The sequence below is a fragment of the Perca fluviatilis genome, chromosome 21 (assembly GCF_010015445.1).
Source record: "Perca fluviatilis chromosome 21, GENO_Pfluv_1.0, whole genome shotgun sequence".
Lineage (NCBI taxonomy): Eukaryota > Metazoa > Chordata > Actinopteri > Perciformes > Percidae > Perca > Perca fluviatilis.
In genome coordinates this window covers 1,385,363-1,399,783 of record NC_053132.1, presented here as the reverse complement: position 1 = coordinate 1,399,783, position 14,421 = coordinate 1,385,363, and the positions used below count along the sequence as shown (strand labels likewise).

At 40.4% G+C, this 14,421-nt stretch overlaps 1 protein-coding gene across 1 annotated transcript; it reads right to left on the bottom strand.

Annotated features, from left to right (window-relative positions):
- Positions 1-825: 825 nt before the first annotated feature.
- LOC120551423 (microfibril-associated glycoprotein 4-like) lies at positions 826-14,421 on the bottom strand. The gene is made up of 7 exons (XM_039788857.1): positions 14,400-14,421; positions 5,499-5,599; positions 5,169-5,321; positions 3,650-3,688; positions 3,410-3,506; positions 3,171-3,338; positions 826-1,545 (listed from the first exon to the last, which is right to left on the bottom strand). The coding sequence occupies exons 2-7, from the start codon at positions 5,502-5,504 to the stop codon at positions 1,292-1,294; spliced, it is 717 nt and encodes a 238-aa protein (XP_039644791.1). The 5' UTR covers positions 5,505-5,599; positions 14,400-14,421; the 3' UTR covers positions 826-1,291.

Genomic DNA, 14,421 nt, shown 5'->3' with positions numbered 1-14,421 from the left:
ACGGCCTCCCTGATCTAAACCAGAGTGGTTGTTTGTTGTTGGACTTCTGTGCTAGTCATGGATTGTCTATAACGAACACCATGTTCGAACATAGGGATGCTCATAAGTGTACCTGGTACCAGAGCACCCTAGGCCAAAGGTCAATGATCGATTTTATAATCGTTTCATCTGATCTGAGGCCGTATGTTTTGGACACTCGGGTGAAGAGAGGGGCGGAGCTGTCAACCGATCACCATCTGGTGGTGAGTTGGGTCAGGGGGTGGGGGAAGACTCTGGACAGACCTGGTAAGCCCAAACGTGTAGTGCGGGTAAATTGGGAACGCGTTGGAGGAGGCCCCTGTCCAACGGACTTTCAACTCGCACCTCCGGCGGAGCTTTTCGTGCATCCCTGTGGAGGCTGGGGGCATTGAACCCGAGTGGACAATGTTCAAAGTTTCCATTGCTGAAGCTGCGGCGAGGAGCTGTGGTCTTAGGGTCTTAGGTGCCTCAAGGGGCGGTAACCCACGAACATCGTGGTGGACACCGGTGGTCAGGGAAGCCGTCCGACTGAAGGAGTCTTTCCGGGATATGTTATCCCAGTTTTTTATTTTAAGTGTCTCCCTCTATTCATTGTCATTTTATATTTTCAAATTATTATTTTAACTTTTTAACTTTGCTTTTTTGAATTCCTTTTTCTTTATTAAGTGTAATTATTAAGTGTCATTATAGCTGGTTATTCCCACCAGTGTAGTAAAATAATATTTGTAATTTTTTTTGTTTGACTTGTAATTTTAATTATGAATAAAAATATCCTCATAGAAGACTAATTGAAGACATCAGATCATCTTAATGCTCAGCTTCTTATTTATTGTCACCGTACAGCAGATAAAGATTCACATTAGAGTTTCAAACCTCCACCAAACATCAACTGGCTGTCCTGAACTGCAAAAATCTTTTCATACTTTTCATTTTACTTCTTTCTCTCTTTTAGACTCATGTTATCAGTTCATGCAGTGATTAACAGCTGATCAGACTATATATGTGTTTCCATTTAAAGATTATGGGCCCTACTTTCCTGCTGCAGCCGCCCAACTGGAGACACATCTGACTTTTCTTCCACGTTGCAGCGAGCTGCGACTGCTTTAAACCATCACAGACTGTAACAAGATTTACAAACATCAGTTGGTTTTCTTGTGTTGGTGCCCAGTTTCAGGAAAATAAGACCTGTTGTAAGATGAAATGCTTAATGAGAGAAAGAGAAAGAAATCAGAAGAGATGAGCTGATATTCTGCTGTACACTGGTCCTGGAGAACTACTGCACAGGACGGATCTTCATGCTGATGGTCTTCAGGGAGTAGTTATAACCTTTAAAACTAATCCACTCCACTCCAACATGAGAGACAGTGCTGTCAGCCCCCCAACGATAAACACCATTTGGATTTGCATGGTGACAGTTGTTGTACCAGAACGCCCCCAGGCTTAATCTGGCACAGTTCCCTGAATAGGAGTCCTGGTCTTTGTCGAAGGTGGTGAACCTCTGTCTGTTGTGAAAACTCAGGGAGTCTCCTACAGAAACACAACAAGCATATAATCACAACATTATGATACAACTAACAATTATATATATTTTTGGAGTGTATTTACTCCAGTAAATACCACACTACTTCTTCTCTACCTACAGTAAGTATAACTAAATAATACAACAACTATTGAACTAACAACACTGAACTGGTGACGTTTAATGGCTATTATGGGATATATATTTAATTAAAACAATAAATAATAGCTATACCCATAATCCGTAATAGAATAAACATTTTAGTTGTAAAAATAATTCCAAACCTATTCATCCTATTAACTCTGAACATTTTGTTATTAATTAAAAACATTTCACACAAAATAAACCCCTCCCTCTCCCGTTCCTACAACCTATTAACTAAAATATTTATTCATTAACTACACTGTAACTTTTATTCTTTCTATCTTAATCTATTTTAGCCTTTTCACTATTTATTTTTCAAGACTGTTTAAATTTGTTAATTGTTTATGTAAAGCTTTTTGACTGAAATGTGCTACCTGTGTAGAAACATAAAGTTGCCTTACAACCTCAAGCCTGTCAGTCAGTCACCAGGGCATAGAGAACCCTGTTCTGTCTGTCTGTCTCAGAGGAAGTTTAACCGCACTGCAACCCCATTTCCCCTCACCATTTTATTTATTATATTTGTATTATAATTCTAAGTTATTACATTTAATTGATATAATAAAAAAAAAAAAAAAACTAAAACACCATATTTCTGTTGTACTGCCCATTGCTGCAGCTCCTCTTTTCACCCTATGTGTCATGTCTCTGTTTTAGCTACAGAGTGAGACATCTCACTGCTGTAACATCTTTGTTGTCAGTCACACATGCTCAGTAGCTAGGTAAGGACTACATGAGCTAGCTAGCTGTTTCTCCAACTTCAGTCAGTACAAGGCAGGATTAGCCGGGAGACTTCTTCTAAACGAGGGCGCACTTCCAACTTTGTGTGGAATACATGCACAACAGGGACATGGAAGTAGTTCTATACAATTTATTTTGTAGATTAGGATGAATTTGTGTGTGTTGTAGCAGTGTTTTGCAATTGAGAACGAGCTAGCATGCTAGCGCTAGCATGCTAACGGTTAGCCCCCTAGGCCCCTCGTTTTGGCTAGTGACGTAGAAAACCGTGCAGATTTTGACCAGGAGAATGAAGGCAGGACACATTCAGAAACAGTATCTCACTCAAAACAGCATGAATGGATTTTGTTTTTTTTTAAGGTTGTATGCGAGTGGAAGCACCAGAGACACAAAATAACACCCCAAATCTCAGAAAAAGTGATTTTATCATAATATGGGCACTTCAATGTGAATCGGTCATCCGTATTAGCGTCGTAATTCGGTCAGTACCATGAAAAGTTCAGGATACGGTACCCAACACTAAACCTGATAAACACTCAAATCATTGACAATGTTTCCTTTAAAAATTCTTCATTGAAACGGAATTAGATAAAAATATGAAACCATGTGATTCATGAAATGTAAACAGAGGACTGATTGGATTTCTCAGCAACTTGTATAACTCGTTGTTTAGGGACAAGTATGTAGCATAAACCAATGTCACACTCCACAACATTAATGAATGAAATTCTCGTCCTTAATATGGAAACCTCACCTGCTCCTCCATCAGTGAATCCAGAAATATACAGTGGGTATCCGTAGGACTCTGGGTCTAGGGTGATTTTGGAGTAACGAGCGAACACTGTGTTTCCTTCAAAGTCCTCCATGTCGACCAGCAGCTCGTACCTTTTAGTGTTAGTCAGGTAGAAGACAGACTTGAGACCTGAAAACAAACATAAACATGTAAAAACAGTTTCATGAAGACATGACTGTTAGTTTGGTTTAATTTCTCACCGAGCCAGTACTCTCCAGCAGGGTTACCAAAGCCGGTCTTGTATTCATCCCAGCCCCTGTAGAAGTTCACTGTGCCGTTCATCCTCCTCTGGAACACCTGGGGGGGACAGGATGGGGGGTTAACTAGCTAAACACACAAGATATCTGACAGCTCATGTTTCCAGATAACAAGGATTTTACTGGAATGTGATTTATTGTGAAGGAACTACAGGAAGTGTTGACTTCAGTTAAAATACTCACCGTCCACCCTCCTCCTTGTGAATCCATGTCACAGTACACCTACACACAAACACAGATATTAGTTAATGGGATACTTTAACTACAACTGTATGAAAATGTACTTAAATCAGTTCAATACTGGACCAATTTCAAAGATTGTTCCCATTAGTCACTTAGACACAAAAACAATGTTACCTTTTAAGGGGTTCAGTGTTTTAACCCAAGCCACAAACTTTTTTCTAATTTCAACTAGCCGTTTTGGTGTCTAAACTAAAAGTTGTTACCAGAGTCCCACCCTTTCACTAAACTAGTTGATATGGCATTAGAATCCAAACACCTGCTCTGCTGCCGTCCATTACACAAACTAAATTAGTAACATTACAGCAATGTTGCTGAATGATGTTGTCACATTCAGTCATTAAGTTGAGGAGCTAGCAAACTGTCTTCCTGGAGCCTGAACAGGTAAGTGATCAATATCCCTCTGAAAACCCATTAGGTACCGACCTGAAACAAAGTTGTTTTTCTAGAACCTACTGATTACAATGCACTGCATACTGGATTTGAAAATGTTGGGTTACGTTGGTCTAGCCTTAATAAACGTGGGTTATTTATTTGTGGGAGACAGCATAGCCTATATTTATTTATTTAGCACTAACTATTGGCCTGTTCAGCACCAACCCTGTCGATCTCCGCGTTGTATTTGTCGCTGAAACATTTTAACTTGACTGGAAAGCTCTTTTCTTTGTTCTTTAATACAACTTTGTAAATAATGTTCCAGTTCGGATCGGGCTTGGTCACATCAGCGAATTGCGTGCCTATGTTTACGTGCGCTTGTTGCCCCGTGTGCATCTGTTGACATTCAACCTTCCTACAGTTGCTTAATAAAAGCAGGATTTCCACACAAAACAAAGGTAGGCTACATGTGTCCATAGTATGAGAAAAAAAATGCCTGTTGGGCTCAGGTAGATTTCGGTTATTGCTCTGTCGGACGCGGGACAGAAAAATGCACTCTAGCAGGGAGGGCCAATGATGAAGCTCTGCCCCCACTGTGCTGAGAGTCTAGCTCCACCCCTGTTGTTAGTCCTGTTCAGTTCAGTTCAAGTACTTTAAACAAACTTTTAATGGGTCATTTCTTAATGTAAACATTAACCTGGTGAATTATAAAAAATAGGTGAGGGTTGCTTCAATAGCCACTGCTAATGCTTGCTCTTGAGGGAATTACTGTAATTGTTGGGGCTTTGTAAATTATAGAGTGTGGTCTAGACCTACTCTACCTGTAAAGTGTCTCGAGATAACTCTTGTTCTGATTTGATACTATAAATAAAATTGAATTCTTGCTTTCACAATTTACAGCAGAAATTCTCTGAGAATCTCTATAAAAGATAAACTAGTTTTGTGACCGAAATCAGAATCAGAAATGTAATTGAATCAGGACTTTTTGAATCAAAATTTAAAAAAAATCATCAACGCTATGAAATCATAAGCGTTACCAAGCCCTGATCTGAAGGTCAACCTGCGTCCCATAGAGGATGAAGTGTACCTGGACAGAAGAAGAAGCGGAGGGATGGATGGTGTACACTCCACTGGGTCGGCTGTTATCATTATTATAAATCTCATTGCAGTCCAACGGCGGAAAGGGCGTCTGGCAACTGATCAACAGAGGAGCCAGCAGGAGGAGGACGACTGAAACCAGCTGGAACAGAAGAGATATTTTTTTATTAAGTTTATTCAGTTGGTATCGCTCTCATGCACAGCTAGAATATTCTGTAAAACTAGCTGAAGACTTTTGCTTCCCCTGTCCAAAATGTGGGGCCACAAATGATAAAAATTTGTTTGCCAAACTATCAGATATATAAAGTTGTAAACTTACCTTCATGGTCAGATTTCAGCAGAAGTGATCTGATGAAGATCCTGATGTCAGTGTGTCTCGACGCTCTGATGTCTCTGGTCTGTCTCTCGCACTTATTTATACTGTTAAGATTAATAAGTTACTGAGCAGCTCCTGTTTCACACCGATAAAACATGTCCTTGAGAGTGAGTGTGTGTGTGTGTGTGTGTGTGTGTGTGTCTGCCATTGGCTTACACAATGTTGGCACCCAAATCTGACACGCCAGCAGTTTTTGGAGACTTGCCTCCATTAAACGACCAAAGAGACAACTTTGTACTTTTGAGTAAAGCAGGGGTCTTCAACATTTTTTAAACCATGGACCCCTTAACTGAAACAGAGACGGAGCAGGAACCCCCTACTACAGATATTGTATACAAGGAAGATGCATATTAACTGGGCATATAATAACATGTAGGGCGGCATAAAGCCTTTATAAATACCTTTTTTGCATGGAATAGTAAGCTATTAAAATAATAATTGTTGGCATCATTCTTCAATCTTTTAATGTTAAAACATACATGTGGCACAGTGAATCCTCAGGATGAACTGTATCTGTGGATGCCAGTAAGCCTATCATCAGTGGGGATTTATATTTGCTAATTATATGTTTGAATAATATGGAGGCCCCCTCGCAATGATTCTGAGGACCCCCTAGGAACGATGTCTGAGTGCTGGAATTTCAGATCACAGAAGCTACCAATGGAGGCGACGCACGTTAGCAGCTTTAAAGCTCCAGCACCAGCTTCACTTTCCAGACCCGAATGCTAAATCCATCATTATTACAGTCTATGAACCGGTCTCAGTTAGAATCTGTGGCCCCGAACACGGCTCTGAAACATCAGCAGCTACTGTGTTTTTAAATCCATAGTGGTGAAGTACCTATTTCGCTGTCTGCCTGTAAACGTAACAAACTGGGTTCATCTCCAAACAAATCACCTGCTGGTTTTAGGTTACACTCACACTCAGGGTCCACGTTTTAAAGTACACCTGTTCAGTCTAATGCAGTTCAATCCATCGCAATCAAAACTTTGCTAAATGTAAGAGTCTTTTTGAAAACTGTGTAAGTGGGTTTTAAAAAGAAATGTGTTCTTGAGAACTGTGGTAGCCTAGAAATCTATACACACCCTAGAGGCAGCAAATTTAATTTTCAGCCAGGGGGGTTCTAGGCACTCTCCGTTGGCTTGCAAAAACCAAACTCTAGTCAGGCCAATCACATCGTGCATAGAGTCGGTGGGCGGGGCTTATGGCTGCTGCTGCTGCTGGTGAACAGCGGTCTTCTGGAAGACTTGGAGTTCAGAATTTCTTTGAGAAAAGAACAAAGAACGGCACTGAAGTCATTCTTAAAAAAGGAAGATGTGTTCAGAGTTTAAAGTTTAATCTATCAGCTAACGTTTCTCTGCCTGGTTGGAGCGCTATCCTATTGGTGCAGATTGAATTTGAAAGACAACTGTTTATCCCGCCCCCTCGGATTGAGCCATGACCTATGGGGAGTTCCCAGAACCAACATCTGGATGTGGGTCTGGCTTGTCAGGCTAAAATGGTGGGTGAATGAGGCACAATTAGGAGATCTATTAAAGAACCAAATTAAATGTGAATACAGAATAAGGAGAAAAACACTTATAGTGTATAGAGCTGCAATGATTAATCAACTAATCATTTTGATTAATTTAAAAACAGCATTTAAAGGTTGATCACAAAAATAAATGATGGTTACGGTTAGCATTAGATTAATATGAATCATGTAGCTGCTATAGGTCAGGTCAGGTCAGGGAGAGACTGATAACAAATAACAAGTGTGTGTGTAGTCTCATGTACACAGCGCTAAGCAGGTGCTGCTTCACACGGGTAAGAACAGTGTGTGTGTGTGTGTGTGTGTGTGTGGGGCTGTGTGTGTGTGTGTGTGTGTGTGTGTGTGTGTGTGTGTGTGTGTGTGTGTGTGTGTGTGTGTGTGTGTGTGTGTGTCTGTGTCTGTGTGCTTTGTGTGTGTGTGTGTGTGTGTGTGTGTGTGTGTGTGTGTGTGTGTCTCTGTCTGTGTGTGAGTCTGTGTGTGTGTAACTTCTTTGATGTCAGCTTGTTAATGTGAATATTTTCTACAACTAGTCCATTCATCTAGAAAATAATCTACACATTATTCACCGTGAAGATAATCGTAAGTCGCAGTGTGTGAATGTTTAAAGGATGTAAAAACAGCATTTAAAGGTTGATCACAAACATAAATGATGGTTAAGGTTAGCATTAGATTATTATTAATCATGTAGCTGCTATAGTTCAGGTCAGGTCAGGGGGAGGGACTGATAACAAATAACAAGTGTGTGTGTGTGTGTGTGTACCCAGCGTTGAGCAGCTGCTGCTTCACACGGTGTGTGTGTGTGTGTGTGTGTGGGGGGGGGGTGGCAGTGTGTGTGTGTGTCTCTATGCTTCTGTGTGCAGGTTACTGTGAAGTTAGTTTTTAACAATCCCTTTGCTACAATAAGACATTGAACTGAATTAATTTCAATAAAAACCTGGAAAAATTGGGGTGTGCACACATAGACAACGGTAACCTCACAAGATCAAGGCGGCCGCAGGTTTGAGACCCAGGCAGCGCAGTTGCTCTCCACCGACTGCAAGACCCAGGCGGACCAAGGGCATGCTGGGAAACGCCGGCCTCTCAGCTGATCTAACAGCTGATTGGTTCAGAATCTACTCAACATGATGATGTTTTATATAAACTTTTTATTGATTTTGATTTGGAGGGATTTTAACTGCTATTTGTCTGACTTAAAGGCTTATTCTGAACAGAACACATGTTGTGTGACTGACAGTGATGTTTAGAAGTCAGAGAGACTAAATCTGTTCAGATTACAGATCATCTACAGTCTGTTAATTAAAATCAGCAACAGATCACATGTAGAGCATGTTAACAGCTACTGTGTCATAATAAAAACAACTGGAGACTGTTTAGGAACTGATATATGGGTCTGATAACATTTTATTAAATCGGACCACAGTGTTTCTGTCTCTGTCCGATTTGACAGCAGATTTTTGTCACCGCCCCCGGCTGATGCCGCCTGCTCTCGTCCACTTTACAGGCGAGGAGCAGTTCATCTCCAACGAGCCTAATGTTTATTCATGTTCACATGTTCACTCCTGTTTAGAGATTACACAACACTTCTTCTATTAAATGTTAACATGTTTGACCCAGTTCTTTCAGGAGTAAAAACAAAGCCATCCTTGTCCTCGCAGTTAATACAGGACACACACTTCAAAGATTTTATACGATGTGATGTACTTTCGTCCCTTTAGGAACAATAGTTTTGGACTCCAAGCTGCATCATGAATAAAGACTTGACAGTTATAAATAAAGTATTGCACACATCCTGTTGTTAAAACCTACTGCACATAACACATATTTCCCTAAAACACAGTGGCCCTCATTTATGAAACGTGCGTACGACCTAAAACAGGCATAGGTATTATAAGAAAGTCCAGATACACAAGCACATTTATACAATGATGTTATATTAACAACAGTTTTCCAAAATAAATGTTGTGGAGGGAAAATTCTGCATTGCTACTAGCAACTGCTTGGGGGGGGGGGTCATGTAAGGCTTGTATCATGTGGAAGCTCTGGCTCAAATTGAAAAGTCCAAAAGTGTGGACCAAACGAGTAAGATGTGGAAGGGCCCTTAAATCTTCCTTGCTGAATGAGATCCATACTGAAAGAACTTGAGGTTGTATTTTAACTCAGATAAAAGCAGAAAGAGGTAGCTTTTAATGTACTGTATGTGATATGAATATTAATAAAGGTATTATAAGAAAGTCCAGATACACAAGCACATTTATACAGTCATGTTATATTAACAGTTTTCAGGGAAAATCCTGCAACATTTTAAAATTGAAGTTTCTAATTTTCTCACTGCAATTTTATTGTGTTGGTGTTGGAGTTCATTAAACCGAGGTGTTTCTAATATTCTGTCCACCCTTATCTGTGTGATACCTCTGAGAATACAAACACTGAGTATTGATATATTTTATATATTGTATATTTTGTCCCTGAAGAAGATGTTGTAGTTTGTCTCTGTGACCAAAAGAGGGCAGTGATTGATCATCACTTCTGTTTGTCAGTAAGGAAAACATTTCAACAGAGTCCAGACAGAAAGACACAGCAGCTTTCTACAACTATCACTTTACAACCTTCTTAAAATCCTAAAAACTAACTTAAATACTTTACAACTACCTCAAATAATTAACTAGCTCAACCTGATTACAGCTAGCTCAAATACTTTATAACTAGCTCAAATACTTTACTGCTATCAGACGAGACCTTAGCATCTATTGGGACATTACATCCCATTTACTATCAACATTTTCTCTAATTTACTTTCAACTTGCCAGCTCATCTGTTAAAATACATTGCATTATTGTCGTCTTGTTGCATCCATGATAGAGTTTAGATCAGGCCCAAAAAAATCAAGCCCGTCCCTACCCGAGCCCGAGCACGTTGTGTCCGTCCCCGGCCCGACACATTAACTGTAATTATGAGCCCGACTTAAACCCGACAATTTTTTAATACATGGGCCGTTATAACTGACGTTCTCAACTACAGTTCAGAGTTGTTTGAACTACAGAAATCTGTTTAGAATTATCTTAATAAATACCGGTAATGCATCAAGGACAAAGCCTGTTAACTGCTGTTAGTTTATTCAGACTGGAACGGATTACAAATGGATCCGAATGAAGAAACGTAAAAAAAAACCTCGACCCATAGCTCCCTCAGCCGACTAGTGTGGGGAACAGATCAAGGCAGCAACATAATCATAGCCCTGGAACCATATAGGAGACTTTCTGGTCTCGATCACCTAATTAATACTGTCCTTCTCCACGGTCTGCATGCTCATCATCCTCACACTCAAGTCAGTGCAGGACACACACCCAGAGCTACGGGAGGAGCTGGAGAGGCATAGCTTGCTCCCCACCGAATAAGGCTAATAAAGTAATGATTAAAAAACACAAATGCTTGATCAAGGGCCTGTCCGGCCCGATCATAGCGGCGTAAAATGTCGGCCCGGCACGGCCCGTGGGTCGGGTCCGGTTTAGGCTGGGGCTCGGGCAGAGAATCTAAACTCTAATCCATGATAGCACTGATAACACTGACCTACCACCAAACATTACATTTGTGTTGAATTAACGGTAATGTATCTGACGTCCAGGTAGAAACTGTCCACCTCTCGATGTTACGAACACTCTTTCCATGAATTCGTTTTTTAGCTTTTGGCAAAGTGATCTCTCATGTTTTTCCAACACCCTCCAACAAAATGCCTGTTCTTTTTCCTTCTATGAGAGGTAATGTTAAAAGTGTTTTTAACGGCATTTCACACCTGAATGTCCAAACCAATAGTCCAAACCGTTCAAACCAAGGATCAGCGGTTTAGTCTGGGCCAGGGTGGTTTCACAGCTGTAATTGTTTCATAGGATTAAACTGAAAAGTCCAAAATTCTGGACCAAACTAGGTAGGTCTGAAAGGGCCCTTGACACTTCCTTTCTGAATTACATGAGATCCAAACTGAAATAACTTATTGAAAGTCCTCTTCAGTACTAATATGTGTCATCATTTATATGCTGTAGCTCATATTATGTTGCTGTTAAAATGAAATAAGGCACAAACTCAAAGTTTGGAATGTTCATTGAAAGATATTCACAATCAGCTGTTGTTGATTGGAGGCCTGTCAAGAGAAACACATGCACTCAGTTTGCTAGTTTGGTTACCTAATTTGGTTACCATTTGCAGTGTATAATTTTTGCTAGGGATGGCTGAAGTGAAACTGATGTTCCGAAGCTTTGTTGAGATCCCGAAGCGCAGATGTTTCGAAGCACTGATCCGAAGCGTGATTCAAAACACCCATGTCACGTGACTACGGCTAAATGAAACACCGGAGTGTTTCACGAGTGTTTCAACAGGTGGCATGAATCAGTGTGTGATTGAAAGGGTCGGGAACACACAATCGCACATCAGTATAAAAGTGAAGTGAACGCATTGTGACCTCGTGGGTTTTTGTGAGAGGAGTTAGATTTTGAGATAGCGGATATTTGGTAGTGACATTCATAGTGCGATTTGTTTAGTTATATTTAGGCTTACATTTACATTTACACATTGACTGATAGGCTAGAGACAGACAGAGTATACATAGTGACACATTAACATATTGATAGGTAGATACACATATAGATACACAGATAGATAGATACATAATAACACACAGATATATATATATATATATATATATATATATATAGAGAGAGAGAGAGAGAGAGAGAGAGAGAGATATAGATAGATAGAGATATATAGATAGATAGAGATATATTGATAGATAGAGAGATATAGATATATAGATATCGGCAGCTAGCCTTTTGCAACAATACATCATCCATGATGCGCCATTTGAGGAGCACTCATCCTGCCATTTTGCAGGGTGCAGAGGATGGTAGCATTCCCCCTGTACCTAGGCCTGCTATTGACACTGCTGGGCCATCTAAGCAAGGTATGCATTGTTTGAAATATAATTATGATTGAAATATAATAAACTGTTTGGACACTGTTTAGAAAGTCCATAGGCCTGTGTCAACCGGCCCAACCCTCAATGTCCCAATCACAACTGCCATTCATGTAAAAAAATAACCAGTTTCACTGTGAATATAATATAATATGTTGTCAATATAATATATTTTGTGAATATACATTTTATAGGTCTACATTTGAGTACCCAATCTACAGCCAGTGAAGGCATCATTTTGGTTTTCCTAATTGTTGTAGTTCTACATTCCGTTTTATCTTTCTCTGCACACTGAGCATAATGTTCATAAATTGTTGTTTAGGAGGGCTTCCAAATAATAAACCAGTATACTTTTAATAGCTGTGCACTATGTGAAGCTGTATTTTATTTCAATGTATTTGTCTGAAAGTATGTTTTATCTTCTCTTTTAAAAGGCAGACAGAGGGAACTGGATGAGGCTCTACTAAACATGGTGGTGAAGGATCTGCAGCCCTTCACCATCGTGGAGGATGAGGGTTTCAGGGCATTTGTGAACAAGCTTGATCCAAGCTATGTCCTCCCATCCCGGAAGGTGCTTAAAACAATGGTCAGCGAAAGGTACAACAACACCAAGGAGAAGACAATGGAGGACCTACAAAATGCCGAATTTGTTAGCCTTACAGCTGACATGTGGTCCTCCATTAATATGGACGGATATCTTGGTGTAACTTGCCATTACATAACACCAGAGGCAAAAATGGCAACTGTTGTACTGGGTGTAAGGAGGTTTTACCAAACTCACACAGCCCAGCATCTCATGGAGGCTAAAGCCTTGCTAATGGCTGAGTGGGGAATAACCTCCAAAGTTCAGTGCATGGTGACTGACAATGCATCCAACATGATCCTCAGCGCCCAGCTACTCCACCTTCGCCATGTCCCATGTTTTGCTCATAATTTAAATTTGATTGTGAAAAAGGCCCTAGATCAAACCCCAGTCATCAATGAAATACGCCAGAAAGCCAGAAAGATAGTGGGGTTGTTCAGATCCAGCTGCAAAGCCAAGGACAAGTTTGTGGAGATGCAGGGCTTGATGGCCAGACCAACTCTGAAACTGATCCAAGAGGTTGAGACGAAATGGAACAGCACATTCGACATGCTACAACGCTTGTATGAGCAACGTGAGCCAGTGGGTGCTGCACTTTCCAGTTTAAACAGTGATACTGCTCCCCTGACAAGTCTTGAGTATGACATTATTCAACAATCATTGTCACTACTGCAACCATTCAAACTTGCAACAACAGAGATGTCAGAGGAACAGAGAGTGTCTGCTTCAAAGCTTATACCACTGTACAGGATGTTGCAGCACAAGCTTGCACAGAAAAAAGGACAGGCAACACAGGAATCAACTGTACAATTAGGTAGGCCACAATGACCATACTACCCATGTACTGCCCAGGAGGCTTTGGCAGACAGGAGGCTGAAAAGCACATCACACTGGAGTGTGCTTCGCTGATGCGTTCAAACACAACTCCTGGTGAGCAGTTTCAGTCTGTTATGTAATCTGATTCATGTAATGTATACTTCATATATGCCGTCAGTTTAGGATTTGTTACTAATTGCTGTTTTAATTTTCATTCAGAGCCACAAATGTCAACATCAGGCCCATCATCATCAACACCAGTAGAACCACAGGACAGTTTATGGGAACTGTTTGATGATCGCATCCGTGAAACCCAGACGATACACAATGCTACAGCCGATGCCACAGTAGAAGTGAAAAAATACCTCAACGATGCGTTTTTGCCCAGAACTCCTGATCCCCTAACTTACTGGAAAGAGAGAGCAGTAATCTTTCCGCATTTGTATGTCCTTGCTAAAAAATATCTTTGCATGCCAGCAACAAGTGTCCCTTGTGTGAGGATTTTTTCGAAGGCTGGAGAAATTATCTCTAAAAAAAGAAGTAGGCTAAGTCCTGCCACAGCAGAGAAATTAATATTTCTGAATAAAAATCTATAAAAGAGTGAGACATTGTGGCTTGATTTCTTTTATTCATATTCTTTTGTCATGACCAAAATAACATTATGCACAGTGAGGAGCCTACAGGTTGCAAGCTTCACATATTAGAAAAATACAATAATAAAATAAATGGCTCGTTGTCAAGGTTGTTTCAGATCAACACCTGCATGTGACCACTAGGTGTCATTGTTGAGACGGGTGTCAGATTGTTTCGAAGCCTCGACACAATATGACACATTTGCTTCAACTGTTTCATTGTTTCACGAAGCCTCGATCTGCCCACCACTATTAATTGAATGCAGGTTAACTGTTGCTAACTGTGCAATGGTAAAATGTTTGTGTTCAAGTCACTCACATCTGTGGTGTCTCCTCTCCAG